At 31.4% G+C, this 17,446-nt stretch overlaps 1 protein-coding gene across 6 annotated transcripts in view; it reads right to left on the reverse strand.

Moving 5' to 3' along the window:
• Positions 1-2,858: 2,858 nt before the first annotated feature.
• The window catches only part of GABRA2 (gamma-aminobutyric acid type A receptor subunit alpha2), a 215,731-nt gene continuing 201,143 nt past the window's right edge, over positions 2,859-17,446 (reverse strand). For 4 of the 6 annotated variants that reach the window (XM_012441154.2, XM_012441155.2, XM_012441159.2 and 1 more), the window contains 2 exons: positions 15,328-15,507; positions 3,385-9,300 (listed from right to left, as the gene is read on the reverse strand). In XM_012441154.2, coding sequence (XP_012296577.1) covers positions 9,004-9,300; positions 15,328-15,507 — 477 coding nt within the window. In that variant the 3' untranslated portion in view covers positions 3,385-9,003. The other 2 variants (XM_021670380.2, XM_012441158.2) reach the window with 2 other exon arrangements.

Below are 17,446 nucleotides of genomic sequence, written 5' to 3' on the forward strand. Positions count from 1 at the left end.
AGTTGTCTGGAATGGATTGGATTTTCAGATACACCTTAGGGTGACCTCTGTATATAGTTTTTATGAAAACGTTCTATAAACTGGTTGTAGACAGGCTGACTTAAGTGGTAGGCATGATAACCTTTAAAACTGTTTCATTTTTCCATTTATCTGGAATTTCATGTATATTTTACTTTGGAAATAAAACTAGTTTCAAACAGTAAGTGCACGGACAATTTAAAACTGATATACTTCAATTGTTAGTTTATATCTTATTATTCTACATCTTAAGAAGTGATTTAGAAATTGTTGTTGATTAATAAAAGAAATTTCTCCCCAACTCCCCACCCCTTGCTGTCCCTCCCCTATTTCCCCCCAACAGACCCCAGTGATAGCATGGGGAGAAATGCCACATATAGGTGAAGGGGAGGAAGGCAGCAAATCACACTACCACGTATGCACCTATGCAACAATCTTGCATGTTCTTCACATGTACCCCAAAACCTAAAATGCAATAAAAAAAATAAAAATAAATAAATAAAGAAAGAAAAGAAAAGAAATTTCACCAAATTTCAAGTTATTAAGAGAATAAGGTATTCCACAGGAGTAAATTTTCCAGGTAAAGGAAACTCAATTAATTTCTAATATATTAACTGTTAATTGATGAAGAAAATTTAAAAAAAATTAAACATACTCATATCCCTGATTTTCTAAACCAAGAAAATTGGATATAATTCCACAGTTTCTCAAGGGATATCTGAGGGATTTGATAATCTTCTAACCACTTATATCTCTTTTTCCATTTCTCTATTTTCCTATCTGCATCTAAAAACTTCCCAGAGATAATACTGATGATAGGTTTGAGAATATAAAAGCTTTTCACTTTGGCAATGCAACCATCTTCACAGTATACTGTTAAGATTTGAGCCTTATTGTTTTATCAGCAGTTTCCTTGGCTTTCCATTATAAGGATCAGTCAAAACACCATAGAAAACCCTTTGAAAACTCAGTTTCTCCCTTTTGAATCTTATAGAGAAAAGGTGAAATGAATACCTCCATTTAAAGTATGCTTTCATTTAAATGATTTTGAGAAAGCCTGGACTACAAATTGACTAATATCAGGGAAACTAGTTGAATGCTATTGATGTGTTTAGCATTTTGCTGGCTACAGTTTTACTGAGATGTAAATTTCAAGCTCTTAATACTTATCTTATTATTTACATTGATCATATTTTACCCAGGAAAATAGCAAAAACATATTACTATAAGTAATTTAAAAATATTTGATTAAAAGCATAGGCTGAAGATGACAATTATATCTATATCTATTATCTACAGCTATATACACATTCGCAGTTCATAATTAATTACAGTCTGTAGGGTACAAATAGTAAGGCAGCAACTTTAATTAATTAGATTAATAAATTAATAAAAATTAATAAAATAAGAATGAGTACTTTGTTACATAAGATTTAATATTGTCAATTATACCTACTATATTATGTAAAACTGATGGAATATTCGTTTAATTTTGTGCCTATAGGCTAGCAAGCAGAAGTCTTCAAAAAAGAAAGAGACTAGGAAGAGCCCATGAAAGCAGATAAACACAGCTGTACAGTAAAATTACTTGGAGAGCTTTTAATTTTTTTTCATAGAACCTTCTCACTCAAGATTCTGATTTACTCATTTTTTAAAAAAACTTCTCAGTTAATTTAAAAATTTGGCTAGGGTTGACCACTATTATATGAAAAAAGATGTTGATAAAAATTGTCTTGTTTCTATACCTTTGACATTTAAAATATTTTAGTACTATTAACAAAATAACAATTAAAATAGAAACTATTTTAAATAATATTGCATTGAATTTAGAAAATAAGGCAAGAAAACTACATGATATGTGGGCTTACAGAGAGAATGGTGAACTTCAAACTACCTTATATAAAATAAAATATTATTAATTTAATAGTTCCATGTAAATATGACATTTATATAATAGCAGGTAGCCAATTTTCTGGGTGAGCTTATATTTTCCATAGGACCACTTTCTTAAAATATTGAAGAGATCTACATTAGCAATACAATACTCCCCCCCATATTTTAGGGTATTTTTATGCTTTTCCTGTTACCCTACAGCTTTATATTTTAAAGGGAAGTTTAAGAAACTTAACAACTTTTAAAACTGCTATTACAAAATATCCCAATGTATAAAAGCCACATTTTATATCCCAATGTATAAAAGCCACATTCACAATAAATTCAATTCTTATAATCAAAGATGTAATAGAGTATAAAAAACACAATTTTCAGATCAAATATATTTAAATTATTTTAATAAATACAAAAAAATTGTTTAGCATTAATTTGCATGTGATTAGTTAGGAATTTTTTAAACAGAAAGCATGACATATTCAATAAAGATCATATGAGAAACTAGTGGCTTTTCCAATTACAACAAGGTCATAGTTACAAATATTGTGAGTCCTTGAGTTATTTTCTTGAACCAGGAAAACTACAATATAAGTATTCTGTCACCCAGAAAATTTCAAATTTCATATAATGTGAATATCAAAGTTTAGTGTTGGAGCTTCCTCACATTCTCTATGCATGTGATTGTATTATTAATTTTCAGCAAGGGGAAAATTTTTCATTCCTTTTATTTTCTGTTCAAATTTAGCAATAAATACGACATTTTAAAAAGTTTTCACCCACATCATGTCTACTGGAAACATTTCATGAAAGATGATGTTCCTCAATTTGAAGGACACCAAAACCTGAATATGTATCTGCTCAGGAAAATCTTGAAAATGAATAGGACACCAACAATCTTAAAATCAAGTGTAGTGCAGGCACCCAAGGTTAACAAGCAATCAGGACTTATCTGTGGATGGCAAAGTTTAATTCATGAAAATTTTGGCTCAATAATTGAGTTTTATGTCTTTCTAATTATACACTACACCTTTTTACACATTATGCTAAATTCAAAGCACAGCCAATTGCTTCAACATAGTCGTTAAAAATAAATTGTGAACAATCTATAACTAATATTTCTAAAGTAATTCTGCAATTTCCTGCTTGCCTTCTTAGCATCAGTGTTTTTACAAATAAACTTTGTTGAAAATATTCATATATAGCCAACAATATAGATTTGTATTTTGGCATTATGTTATGGTGAATTCTTCTAAAAAGAAGCATGGAAAATTGACATTTTCAAACATAGTAAGTTAATTCAACACTTACAGTCCCACCAATGGCATCTATTGGGATCAATTCAGGCCTCATTCTTTTAACAGTAATTTACAACAAAATGTTTGATGAAATCAATAGATAATCCTTGTAGTCCAATCCTTGAAGTCAACAATATGGCAAATAAAAACAAATTTCTCCAACGACAAATAAAACTGGCAAAACAAGAAAAAAAAAAATGAAGGCAGTGCTTACTTTTGCTTAATCAACATTAATCATTTTTAATACATGATCATTACTTGTGAACCAAAAAAGAAAACTGCAATATATTCCCAGAAACTAAATTGTAACAAAGTTAGTAAATAACTAGCATCACAAAAATGGGTACTTGCTTTCTGTATAGTATAGTTTTCTTGTCTAGTGTTTGTTTTTACTTGTTGTTTGCTTGTTTGTTTTGTTGTACAGAAAAGCATCTATTGGCTTCCTTATTTCATGGATATTCCCCAAAGGCATAAATATAAATATGAATTAAAGCAAATAAAAACTCAGATTTTTCTTTTCTTTTTTTTTTTTTTTTTTACTTTTCTTATAATATATGTAAACTGGTATGTTGATGTACTATATAGAAATTCTAGATTTCCAGAACTTCAAGAATCACACAGTGATTATGGCTGGGAGGACTGAATGAACTAATATGTATAAAAAGCTTAGAACATTGACTAGTATGTGATGGGCTTTCTAATAATTATACTCAGAATCATTGCAATCCAAAAAGTAAGGTATAAAACAAACCAATATTGAATATAGATGACTTTGTATTTGTAAATAACCAGATGTTTAACTTTTAAAATAGCTTACATAAGCCTCCATTGAGAAACTTAGCATTTGAAGATGTTTCTATTCTATTTCACAAAGCAGAATTGAGAGATCATTTTGAATTTTATCTTTAAAAAAAAAAACCTAGAAATACATTGGAAAAATGTTTACAGAAACATAGAAAAGATATTTTTAATCATATGCATATCTCAAACCTAATTCTAATTAATGTTTGTTATGGATTTACTGAAAAAGGTATTCTATTGGTCAAGTTAACTGTTAGTTTAATAAGAACTGAATGTGTGATTGGATCCATTAATAAACAAATTTTTTAGATTTCATAAATTTATTCAAATTTCTCAAAATGTTATTCCATATATACCTAGGAATTACACACATACTCACTCACAAACATACAGACATCACTGACACATATAGCTAAGACCTTACTAAGAGATCTTTGGGAACATTACTGTAAGCTGAAACATAAATCTGTTAATTGTTCTTTCCTATTGGCAATATTAGGTAATGTTATGTATTAAATACATCATCAAGTAGTTTGAGGTGGGATGTATTATTACTGGTACACATTGTTCTTCATATATAAACAAACAAAAATAGAATATTTCAACTAAACAAGATGGAAGACACAGTGGTCTATATATGTTGATAACTGAGAATTTTAGCAAAAAACAAAGTTACGATATATAATATTTACAAGTAGATTTTGAATAAGTTATTACCTTCCCAAATGTCTTTCACATGAACTTTCTCTACTTCAGTATTTTAGTTATGATGCTTACTACAATAGAATAATGACTCTTAAAATATTTGTGTGTCTACATATGTATAATTTATCTAAAATAGAATAAAGACTCTTAAAATATTTGTGTGTCTACATATGTATAATTTATCTACTTTCTCAGAAGTTTAAAAAGGAAAATGTGCTTCATTTGGTTTAATAAGCAACAGCCTCACATTCCCTGTGGGTTCTTCTCTCCGAGCTTTTAATTACTGATGGAAAATATTGATATATTTAATATAAATTTTAATAGCAAAATATTATGAATATTAAATAATTATGTTAAATATTTACTTTCATTTTTAAAGCATGAATTCAGTAGATAAAACTGTAACTGTCTGGTCTACTCTATTACAAGTGGTTTCAATATAGTATCCATGTTTCTTAACCATTCAGATGTCAAAAATAACCGCATCCCTCCCCAGTTAAAATTTTACACTTCTGCATACTTTGAACTAATAAAGGGGAAGCACGAGGTGCCTATGGGACCTCCATTAAATGGAGAACAAATGGCACTATAGGGCAGCAATGGGCCAGGTACTAATTCACTTAAAATTCTGAATCTTTTCATATGATAAAAATTTTGGTCATTGCTTCAAAAGTATCCAGATGAATGTAGGTGAGCCGGGAGACTAATAACACAAATAATCTCTTTAGTAATCTATTAACATGACTTTGTATTTCCAAGTAAGTAAATAAATATGTCTATGTTTCACAGACATGTGTCTGAGGGTATTAGGCATAGAATATATTAAACAATTTTTTTTTTTGTCATGCTGAACAACCATGACAATACAGAAGGTGACTTGAGCTATTTCCTTTATTCTTTCATTGGAATGATGACAGGCCATGCCAAAGTAAAGTACCTCTAAAACTTTGGTGCTCTTCTAGAATCCATGATTATATCATGGCATGATTCCTGTCCCTCAACCAGGAATTCCAAAAGAGCCACATAAATGCAATTGTTTATCTATCTCCCCCCAGATATATTTACCAAAGTATACTTACCAAAAAAATGAGGGTGAAATCATAGCTTCCATGTTGTTTTTGAAAAGAAACTATGAACTATTTAAGAAAAAAATTTAGAAACACGGCTCAAGGAGACCATTTATCCAAACCTGAGATCAATTCAAAACAAAGAAATCCCTGAATAGATTTCTAAACCTTAAGATTGGCACTTAATAAAATCATTAAAGTTTTTAAAAAATTGTTAAATTGTTCTATTTGTTCCATTACATAATAAAACATACAGGAACATGAACAGGAGAAAAGAGAAAAACAGCTACCACCTTAGCACACTAGTAGTATCATAGCTCATTAAAGAACTCCCAGTACTTAGTTAATTTAAATGTTTTATATAGTCTTTAATTTCAAGTCATTAAAAGAATGAGATGTACTTAAAATTTCAACTAAATTCAGTGGATGTTACATGAGTGATATTAACACCAATTTCAGGGCATGGCAGGGGAGGTAAAAATATTTTTGAATAAATATTAGTTGAATCAGAGTAGTATCTATAAAATAATGAGATTATACTTCTATATATGTACATGTATTTATCTACATTTTGTACATACCATAACACTTTATGTGATTATATAACTGCATAAAATAGGTATAATCTTATGGGCCAAAGAGATCAGTGTTAGTATATGTAAAATGTATTTCCTGAAAAATTGATCTTATTGTGATAAATTAACATTCTTTTAATTTGTTTTTAAATTGGTTCATGGAAAGGAGAATAATTGTTGAAAATCTTGTTCTATAATTTAAAAGCAATTTCCATGAAGCATCTCTAGTGAAATTACAGAGAATTCTGATCCATATTACTGAAAAATCGAAACTGTCAGAATGCCATTCATTGCACTCAAAATTTTAACAACTGAAATTAAAAATAAGAATAACAATAATAAGTTTTCTGGACAATCTTCTGTAAATGCTAACAAAACTAGTGCCATCAACATAATAGCAGCTCTTTGCCTAAAGTATAGATGAGTCTTTTCTGTGGTCATACAGAAACTGTTATTTACAATGATTTTTACATATTCACATATTTATAAATTTATAATTCATAGTCAGACATTAAAGGGGCAATGTGGACTTTACAAGAAAAATATTTTTAATATGTCTAATAATGCATAGCACATAAAGCAATTTCATTGCTTACTTTCAAGCGTTGTGTACTTTCTCATACAATTTCAAATGTCCCTAAACCACACAGAAGAGCTATGCTATATTTAAATGTATAATAGGATATCTTCTGTTTCAATGTATAAATAAAGTGCAAATTTTAAAACTAGGTGACAAAGAAGGTGTTACTGGAAGGGAATTAAAGAAATACATTTATTGGCTCATATAACAATTTTATTTTATTAAGGATTATGGATTAGCTTTTGAGAGGGAATTTTTAATGCCAAGGCTGTCTTCTTGGCAAATTCCGTTAATAAGATGCATTTGTGACCTTGGTATTATACAATCATGCAAAACATATAATAGAATCACACTGAAACAAAGAAAATTAAAAAAAATTAAATGAGGCAAAGGAATAGGAATTTTGTTGAGATTTTGCTTATTTCCACAGATATTCCTTTTATTGATTTTATGAACATACCTATTTATGCACTATACTCAAATACTGTACAAAACTGCAAGAAATGTCACTATTTGACTACTTATGTTTCTACAAAAACACCATTGTAAAGGTGCATCTAATAGTAAAAGTCAACTAATAACTGCTAATGTACATGTCAATCAAAAGTATTTGAGGTTTGCCAAAAACTTTGAATCTAGGCATATATACAATTTTTAACTTGTATTAGCATATTTCAGGGGTGTAAATAATATTTTAAAATAATAAAAGAAAAATGAATTTTACCCATTAATAGTAATTATATACAATTAAAAATTGTGGTTTCTAATTTAGCTGTTTGTATGTGTGTGTGTGTATGTGTGTGTGTGAATGTATGTGTGTTTATGTTTGTGTATGTGAAATAATCCACAATCTATTGGTGATGTTTTAAAGTTGCAGTGTAAAAATGTTCAACACTTACCAAAATCTCTTCTGGTATACAAAGCTGTTGTAAACTTGAGTCAGCGAAATTTAAAGTTGCAATTTACAAAAGCAGATTTACATTAATTCTTATCTGAAAGAACTGCTTTCACAACAGAAAAATGTGCCAATTAACTGCCCCTTCCTTTATAATTAGTGGCTTCTGAGTCTTGAAAAGAAGCCTTAAGGCAGAATTTGCAGTAAACAGGAAAGAGGAGAATCATATAAGTGCTCATCGTAGTGTGGGACACCTATGAATTATCATCAGTGGGAGTTTTTGGCACAATTTTCTAATCCAATATGCATGTTGCTCCACAGCAACCAAACTGGATGCTTTTTCCAGTGTCCAGCACCAATAAAATTTAGCTGATCAATTTCAATACAACACATACCTGGAAAGAGTATGACACATTTATTTTCTTTTTTTTTTAATTAAGGTAGCTTCCAATGATTGAAATAAATTGTAGGATTTCAATTATTACTTTCAAATGAACTCTGAAGCTAAAAACATAATGACCATGACATTCCAATAGTTATTAAATCATAGGCATAATTAACATCGTGTCGGGCGGACTCATAATTATTTGAATTTGTCATGCTGAAATATGTACATGGCTATAGATTCTATACAGAGTAATTAAAAGCTGATTTCAAATCTCTAGTTTTTCTTATATGTGCCAAGCTTCCAATTACATTAGCAGGGATTCTGAGCACTCATGAAGGGAGATGATGTTGCAGATACAATGTTCTGTTACTTAGAAGAATTCATCTATGAATGACAATGTTATCTTCCATCACAACTAAGCAACAGTAGAAAATACCCCTACTTAAGAGCTAAACCAAAAGGGTCCACAAAGGGTTGTACAGGATTCCCATTTTCATCTCTATTAGAAGGATAGGAAATAAATCGGGTTATCTGAAATTCACTTAAAATTAGGTCCAAGGGTAAATCTTGGAAAAAGGTAATGGCTCTTTTGACATGGAGTGCTTTCTGTCTGCAGTTCCATGAGATAGCAAATGCATGTCTCCATTAAAGGTCTACTGGTAAGCTGTATCACTATATACATACTGTACATGTTGGTTCACAAATTAGCAGTTATTAGTCAGACTGTACATAGCAAAACAAATGAAATTTAATGTTGCTATACATCCCAAAGATAACATGGGTCTCAATTCAAGGACTGACCCCTAATACAGGTTCTCTGTTTAAATATGTAGCCCAATAAACTAAATTAAATGTACCAAACAAAACTGGAAAAACTATTCTGGACATTCTGTCAATTTTGCTAACACTGTTAAAAGTTTTCTTGGCTTCAGCTGGCTTGTTTTCCGGCTTCTTGTTGGGTTCTGGCGTGGTTGCACTCTTGGAGATGGTGGAGAGAACCGGATCTTTTGAAAGATTCGGGGCATAATTGGCAACAGCCACTGCATAAGCATTGTTCTGTATCATAACAGAGGCCTTTTCTTTTTTCTATTGAAAAATACAAAAATTAAGAGAGTGTGGGTTGAGTCTGCTACATAACATTTTCTAAAGTCCACTTCAAATTCTGAAGGAAAGTATCCTAATACAAACCATCATGCATTCAAAAAAAAAAAAAAAAAAAAAAAAACAGAAATTGGGAAAATAAATAAAGGTGCTTATTAAATCCCAAATCCATTAGAGTGAGAAAACCCCCAGAGTAAAATTAATGCTACCACTTTCCTGGAGAATCTTGTTGTGATTGACATGGAAAATAAACAATAGAAAAATACAACCTTAAAAACAATATAAAGACAGGGTGTGGTGGCTCATGCCTGTAATCCTAACACTTTGTGAGGCCAAGGTGGACAGATCACCTGAGGTCGGGTGTTTGAGACCAGCCTGATCAACATAGAGAAACCCCATTTCTACTAAAAATGAGCAAGTTGTAGTGGCGCATGCCTGTAATCCCAGCTATTCGGGTGGCTGAGGCAGGAGAATTGCTTGAACCTGGGAGGCGGAGGTTGCAGTGAGCCAATATCTCAACATTGCACTCCAGCCTGGGCAACAAGAGCAAAACTCTGTCTCAAAAAATAATAAACAAATAAATAAAATAAATCAAATAATAAAATAATATAACTTTTTTTTTTACTCATGAGTCACTCAAATATTTGTCAGATGAATGATTGAATGAATAAGTGAAATGTAGAAATATTTTAACAAGAGGAATGATAATCTACAATGAATGATCCCACATTCCTAGCTTCGAAACAGGATTCTCTCCCACCTCATGTCAAAATCATACAGCAATACTTTACTCAGATGATGGGAAATTGTAACCTTATGAAGATGGCAGTGCAACAAACACTAGAAACACAGAAGGAGAATAAAATATAAACTCTTGGATTTTTGCTTAGCTCATCCCGTTTCTCTTTATAATCTCCAGTTCAGTTATCACAAACTCTTGTTCAGTTATCACACACTCTTGTCTATGTCACTATTATCTCCTGCCTGGACTTTGTGTTCTTCTAGCTTGGCTTGACTTTATCCAATCGTTAGACACATTATGGTCACAGGGATCTTTTTTAAGACAAAAATCGGATCATTGAACTTCTATGCTTACATCCCTTAAATACTATTTCATGGAACTTAGAATTAAAACATTTTTTAAAAAATCACAGCTTCTTTCTTTTGCTCATTACATACTGGTTCCCCTGAAATAATCTTAGCTTTCAAAATACTTTCTTGCTTTCATGCCATGCTTTTCGCCATGATAGTTCCCCAGCCCAAAACACCTCAATTTTGAAAAGCTGGAATACCTTCTCCCCATTCCACTTTTCACATGACCACCAATTCCTTCTCTTATTTTGGTCTTGGTTCAAATGCCATTTCCTAAGAAAGAACTTTCTTAAGGACACTCTAACTAAATATATATTTGGTCCCCATATATTCTCATTCATAACACTCTGTTTCCGTTATGACACTTTTCAAAATGTGTTATTTCTTAGTCATATGATTATTTGTTGACATCTTGCTTTCTCTTTCAATGAAGTCTGGTGCTGCTTCTGTCTTGTTTATCTTTGTAATCTTAGCACTTAGCATGAGGCCTTCTACAAGGTAGCCACATCAGTGAATTAATATATAATTCATTTAATAAAATGAAAATATAAACAGTATCGGTGTTTCTTTACTAATATAAATATATTGTTAGTTATCTAAATACAATGTAAATTGAGACAGCAGTGAATTATCCAACATAATGTGTAGTGTGTAAAGCAACTGAGATAGAAGAAAAATTGTTCTACAATAAAATTTTGACTCTTAGTTATTTTAATTAAGATTTCTTAAAGTGTTCAAATAAGAAAGGAACTCTGAAAGCCCAGGAGAATCTAAAAACAGTCATAGACTATTCATCTTTCACTGGGTTGGGTTTCTCCCTCTCCTCTTTTCTCTGCTGACATTCTTCCAGATTTGCTTAATAATGAAAAAAGGAGGGATACGGGATCACCATTTGTAAATTTATATAAACGCTACAGAACATCTCTTCTTCAGTAATGATGCATATAGTTCCCATGTTACAAATGGAGGATAATCCCCAAGTCAAAGACTGATAAGGAAATTATAGCTAACACTTTTTGAGCATTAGAATGTGTCAGGTTAATTGTTAGCCAAGGTGAAATCTCACTGTGAGATAGGAATTAAATTCCCTTATTAATCCCATGATATAAGTTCAAAAATGAAGGCTAAAAAAGTTTTGTGACTTGATTGGTCTCCTGCCTATTAAATGGCTGAAAGAGCACTCAAACTTAGCTGTATCTGACTTCTAAACCTCTTCTTTTAAACACCATGCCATATGACTTTCTGTCTGAGGAAGCTATTTGAGACTTGGGAGTATGCTTTTTCCTAAAATGTCCTTGTTGAGTTTTATACCACTAGGTCAATCTTCAAAAAGGACTTTTTAACTTATAATGTATATAAGTTACAATTTGTAATTTGTATAATGTTACAACTGGTTCCATGTGGTTCAAATAATAACATGTTTTTTTTCTAATGCATGTGTTAATATTATTATTTGAACCAAATTGTAGCATCATTTAAAATGGTATCAAATTGCACATATAAAGAATCTGGGCCTTGAGAAAGTTTCTTAATGTTTTTCTTCAGCTTCTAACTTGACAAAAGGAAGATAATGATACTAAAGGTATATCAAACTGTCCTGATAAACAAATGGACAAATTGTATTATTCTAACCACATTGAGAAACATGTATGTTCCTATTGTCCTAGAGTGCAAATCATAACTATTACAAACCAGACAGTGATTACTGGTGTACAAGATGTAAAGGCAATATAATTTATTACGTGTTAGGTAGAAGAAGACAAATATTTTGTTGAAGATCTCAAGGAGAGTTTTGTGAAAGTAGGACAGTTATGTTGGATGAGGAACTATGGTGTAGAATTTAGACATGTAGAAAAAGAAACACAAAATGTAAATGTCTTTTGTTGTAACAGGAGTCTACAGCTAGAAGCCCTGTACTAATTTTAACCAACATATTCCTGCCCCTACTTGAATACTCTCCAATTGCACATATATGTCCAGTAAATACAGGTACAAAATCTTCGAAAAACTCTAGAGCAGAGGGACTAACAAATCTGAACAGATACTCTAACCAATCAGAACTGACATTGGCTGTAAATAACCAAAAGCAGCACATACCAGCCAAATATCCATCCTGCATGTTTATATGTTGGCATTTTTTGTTCCATGCTAACACTACGGACTCTTTAATAAGCAGGGTTAAAATTCTTTCCAAGTTATGTTTGTAATTTTTATTGACAGCATAAATAACAAAATTTGTCTTATTTTCTTCATTGTTTAAAGTATGGCTTCAATCTCTGAATCAATGTAAACTTCAGAATAGGGCTCAGAACTTAATAAGGCAGTGGTTTTGGCTTCAAAAATGCTCTCTTGTGACTTGGAAACTACCATTTTCAGGACCAAGTAAGCAAACTATAACAGCTATAAGTGCTATTTTTAGTTAATAATCCAGTTGTTGGCACCTGTAATTTTTTACCAATTCACTGAATGAAGGGCAGGGCATTCCTATGGTGCTAAATCTTCTCAATTCCTAGCCACAACTCAGCAAAGCTTTTCTGGCTCAGAATTTTACAAAGTCTCATTTTAAAGGGGAAAATAACTCCCTCAGACTATTTGAAAGTAATAACTACAAATCTATAGTAAATCAAACTGTTTCTCTTTGTTTAAAATTAAAACCATGTTTATGGAGAAAAAATACTGTTGAATTCATAGCTGACTTGAAATTTTAAGATCTTCTAAACAAGAGCCTAAAGATTAAGTCTATATACTATATATTATTAATATTCTTTTTGAGACACAGATTTGATAGTGATAGTATCAAAGAATAAGCATAGCTTACCTAAATTATAACCAGGAGATATTACATTGCCCTATTCACTATCAACTTCTGTTAAAAATAACTATGTTGGGAGAAATTTCACTATAGAGACTTCTTTGAATATCATGGAGCTTTGGATCAAGCCAGACCATCAGCAGGCTGAATACTTAGGCCACGTGACTCATTTGACTTTATTTAGTGTAACTTTTAGCTTACACTCAGAACCTGAAGAGAAATAGCCCAATGAAACCTTTGTGTTAATGATTAAAAACAATACTCATTTCCATGAATGAATTTTTTAATGTTCGTGTTCCTATACAAAACTTTTTTGTTCCTTTTGATAACGAAAAATTCTGATAGTTCGTACAGCCTAATTTCCTGTTGCCTAATCTAATGCTGTATTTTTACTTTAAGGCACCTAGATAGGCCACTTCCTATCATTTTCAGAATAAGGCCAGGTATAGCCAAAAATATACACATAGAAACACTGTGTTTCTGAAGCCATTTTTTTAAAAAAAGTAAAGTTAATTGTTGAGAATGAGATCAGTTGGAAGGAGACTGGGGAAAAGGAAGGCAAACTGACACTAATTTCTATTAATTGTCAGTAATTGTCATGGCTTTAGATACCTATGCATGAATGACTGATACAGTATTTCTCCAGAATTCTTAACCACTAAGTTTCACTAGACTTCTCTATCTACATATCCCACAGGTAATTAAAACAAAAATGTCTGGAAACGCACTCAGCTTCCATGAACTCTTACTTCCTGCAGAAATCTGTACACTCACTCGTACTCCCTAACCTGCAACTGGTTACACAATTCAGCCAAAACTGGTAATTAGCTCCATATTGTCCCCTGGTTTCCTCCTTACCATTTCCAGGCTAACACTGACTTAGCTTTGAGTCACATCGACTGAGACAACACTTTCTATTGCCTGCACTTAGTTGCCATTTCATGCCTTTCAGCAGGATCCTGGTGCTTACATCTATAATGAAACATGTATGTATCTCTTTCACTCTTCTTTTGTTTTCCTTTCACTTCATTGTTAGCTCTATGAAGACACAGACTGTGTACTACAGAGCTCCTAGCATACTTCCTGGCTCAGAGCAGGCTCAAAAACATTTGCTTAATGATAAATGAGCAGCATGTAACTAAAATGCTTACTATGATAAAAATGTATATGTAACACATAAAGCATAACTTAAGGTAATATGTTTCATAAACTATAATAAATACTTTATCAATCAATAGATACAGAATTTAATAGCTTATTCTATAATTCTATTATGTAAGCCTCCTGAATGTCTTCAATTTCACCATCTACAGATGTGTAACACTGGGAAATAATAAAACAGGCTCAATTAAATAAAAAAAGCAATGCTTGTAGAAGCCATTTTACTTGTGATTTAGATCTCATATTAGAATGTGAAAATTTGATTTGTAAACAAAATAAAAAATATGTATTTTTATATACTATCTGGGTGGCGGAAGAATAAACCATGCTGTTATATAGTTTGTTGACTGTTCAGCTGTCAATGAAGTGGAATAAAAAGGAAATATAATCCACACAAATTGATTTTCCATTTTTAAATGATGTTTAATAGACTTAAGCATGTTTTGAGGGTATTACTTTACTGAGGTCTTTTGGATATATATTTAAAATATCAAGTCTAGAAAAACCCAGATTACAGAAATCAAAATGTCTTACACCATGGTGTCAAAACAATCTTGACTTCCTATGAGTGGTAGAGAAAATAATTTGCTAGTAACTTCAGCTGATGTTCTAGCTAATATACCTATGAGTAAAGTGACCTAGTATTTGAGTGAAAATAATAGTTACATGGTTTGGAATCAGAAAGAATCTTAGTGACTGTTCCTTACAATAAAGAAATGGGACTCTCATTCAAACATTGAATATAATAGGCTTTGGAGGAAAAAAAAAAAAAAAACAGGTCTCCAAAGTACAAATCTATACTTTTTCTATCATACCATGTTGCCTTTTTACAGTTATTGTGGCTACTAGAAAGCCCATTACTTGTAAAATAACAACATGCTCATTGGTCAGATAATGCTATTGTTAACTGTCTACTAATCATCCTGACTGAGAAAAGTGATACTTACAGAAGATTGTTTGAAGGTTAAACAGTCCATCCACTTCTCTAAGTATTCTAAAGTCTTTTCTTGGAATAAATTGGGCCATGAGAAAGCTATATACTTGGACCATATTAGCTTAGCTCCTTGAAGAATTGCTTTCACTGAGTTGTATGTTAATGTAATGCCTTCAGCTTTTATTGAAGGGGACTACAAGAAACATCAATATGAAATCCATTATTGCGTTTATTGGGAAAAATTTGACATCACTTGCTACAGTACCCAGCTTCCCCTAATTAAAAAAAAAAGCCAACATGATATTTTGTTTTTTCAAAAGGCAATTTCAGTGTAAGGAAAATGTTTTTTCTGAGAAAATGTGTATATCCAAAGAAAAATAACTCTTCCCTCCCCCAAGGGGTTACTTTGGTCACCAAGAAGGCAAGAATTTGAAGCTCAACTACTATGGCTATGGACTGCAGCTAATATGCTGGCCCAAAGAAGAATGTATTTGAGTCTATTTTCTTTCATCTAGATTTTATTTCTATTTTATTTAATTATAATTTAAGTGCATGCATTCTTTTGATAAACTGCCTGAAATACTTTTGGAACAAGTGAGGATATTATAAATGCAAATAATTAAATAGATACACTTGAAAATGTGATGTTTTCTATGAATTAAATAAAATGACTCACAAAATAATGGCACATTCCATAACAGTTTTGATATTTTGTTGCTACGCCTATGTTTTGAGTAATTTATTATCCAGTGTTTTCTATACTTTCCTTAGCCAGTTTTGACTCACTGACTCAGATTTAGAATTGAAAACCATCTCAAGGAATTAAAGTAAATATATTTTTTATCAACTCAATAAGCTATGTACTAAATGCTGTGCTAAGTAACAGCATATACAATGATAAATCAGGCAAAATATTGCCCACTCAGATCTTCTAAACTAGTGTAAGAAACAGATTTATTTACAGTAGAACTGTAATGTATTGAGATATTGTAAAAATAATTTATACCACGTGGTGTCAAAATACAATTTGGGAGTCGAGAGAAGTCAAAAACATTGGTCTGGAAAGTTTTCGTATTATGCAAAATCAGATTGATCTTAAAAAACAACAGGAATTTGTCAGTTAGCAAAAGAAGAAGAGGTATTATTGCAAGGGGGCAGTAGATCTAATGCTATGGAGCTGTGCAGAGGCATGGTTGTTTGGGGAAATGATGGTGGCTAGTAATGGTTAGAGGAAGAATATGATTATGAAACTTAGATCTATCTTAAGTCCTATTAGATGTGTGATTCAGACCAAGTAACTTTATTGACCAATTCTCATTTCTAAAATAGAAATATTCCCAGACATATAGAAGCACATAATAACAAAAAATTCTTCCTTATTATTCATCATATAAGCAAATATAAGAGAAACTATACACTTGGACTATATTAGCTTAGCTCTTTGAATATTTGCCTTTAATAATTCATTAAAGAACTGAAGAGTGAAATGATCTATGTTTTAGAATAATTCTGACTGTCATAATGCAGAGACAGATAAGAAAAAGACATGATTAGAGTTAGAGAGAAGTTAAAAAAACTGTAAAAATTATGAGAGATGGTGGAGATATGGTCTAAGATATGTAGGAAGAATAATGGACAAGATTTAATGGCCGACTAGATATTGAGAGATACTTACAAGTTGTTGGCTCATAAGATTAGGTTGTGACATTAACTGAGGTACCAATTATTGATGAATAACTGGCTATGTGCAGTGGAAAGATATAACATCAATTTAGGAGACTGTATTGTCTTTGCTTGTCTGTTATTTCTTTAATCCTTTATAAAACAGATATTGTCATATTCAGGTCGAGATTGAGAATGAGATATTATATTCAGGTAAAAATGTTCCAGGAACGGGTTAGATACATGATCTTGTAAGTTAAAAGGTACAGTATACTTACTGATAACGACCTTGAATAGTAAAATAAAGGCATGGGTTTTAAATTTTAATTTTGTAATATCTCATTAACTCCTACCATATTTACTGAGCACCTGGTACATGAAAGGGCCTGTACAAAATGCCTTGGATATTTATTACAAAAGAAGGGATTTATTAAACAAATATGGTCATTGTTATAATCAGTGAGGGAGTT

The sequence above is a fragment of the Aotus nancymaae genome, unplaced genomic scaffold, assembly GCF_030222135.1.
Source record: "Aotus nancymaae isolate 86718 unplaced genomic scaffold, 86718_ANA_hifiasm-v0.15.2.pri h1tg000006l, whole genome shotgun sequence".
In the NCBI taxonomy this organism is placed as follows: Eukaryota; Metazoa; Chordata; class Mammalia; order Primates; family Aotidae; genus Aotus; species Aotus nancymaae.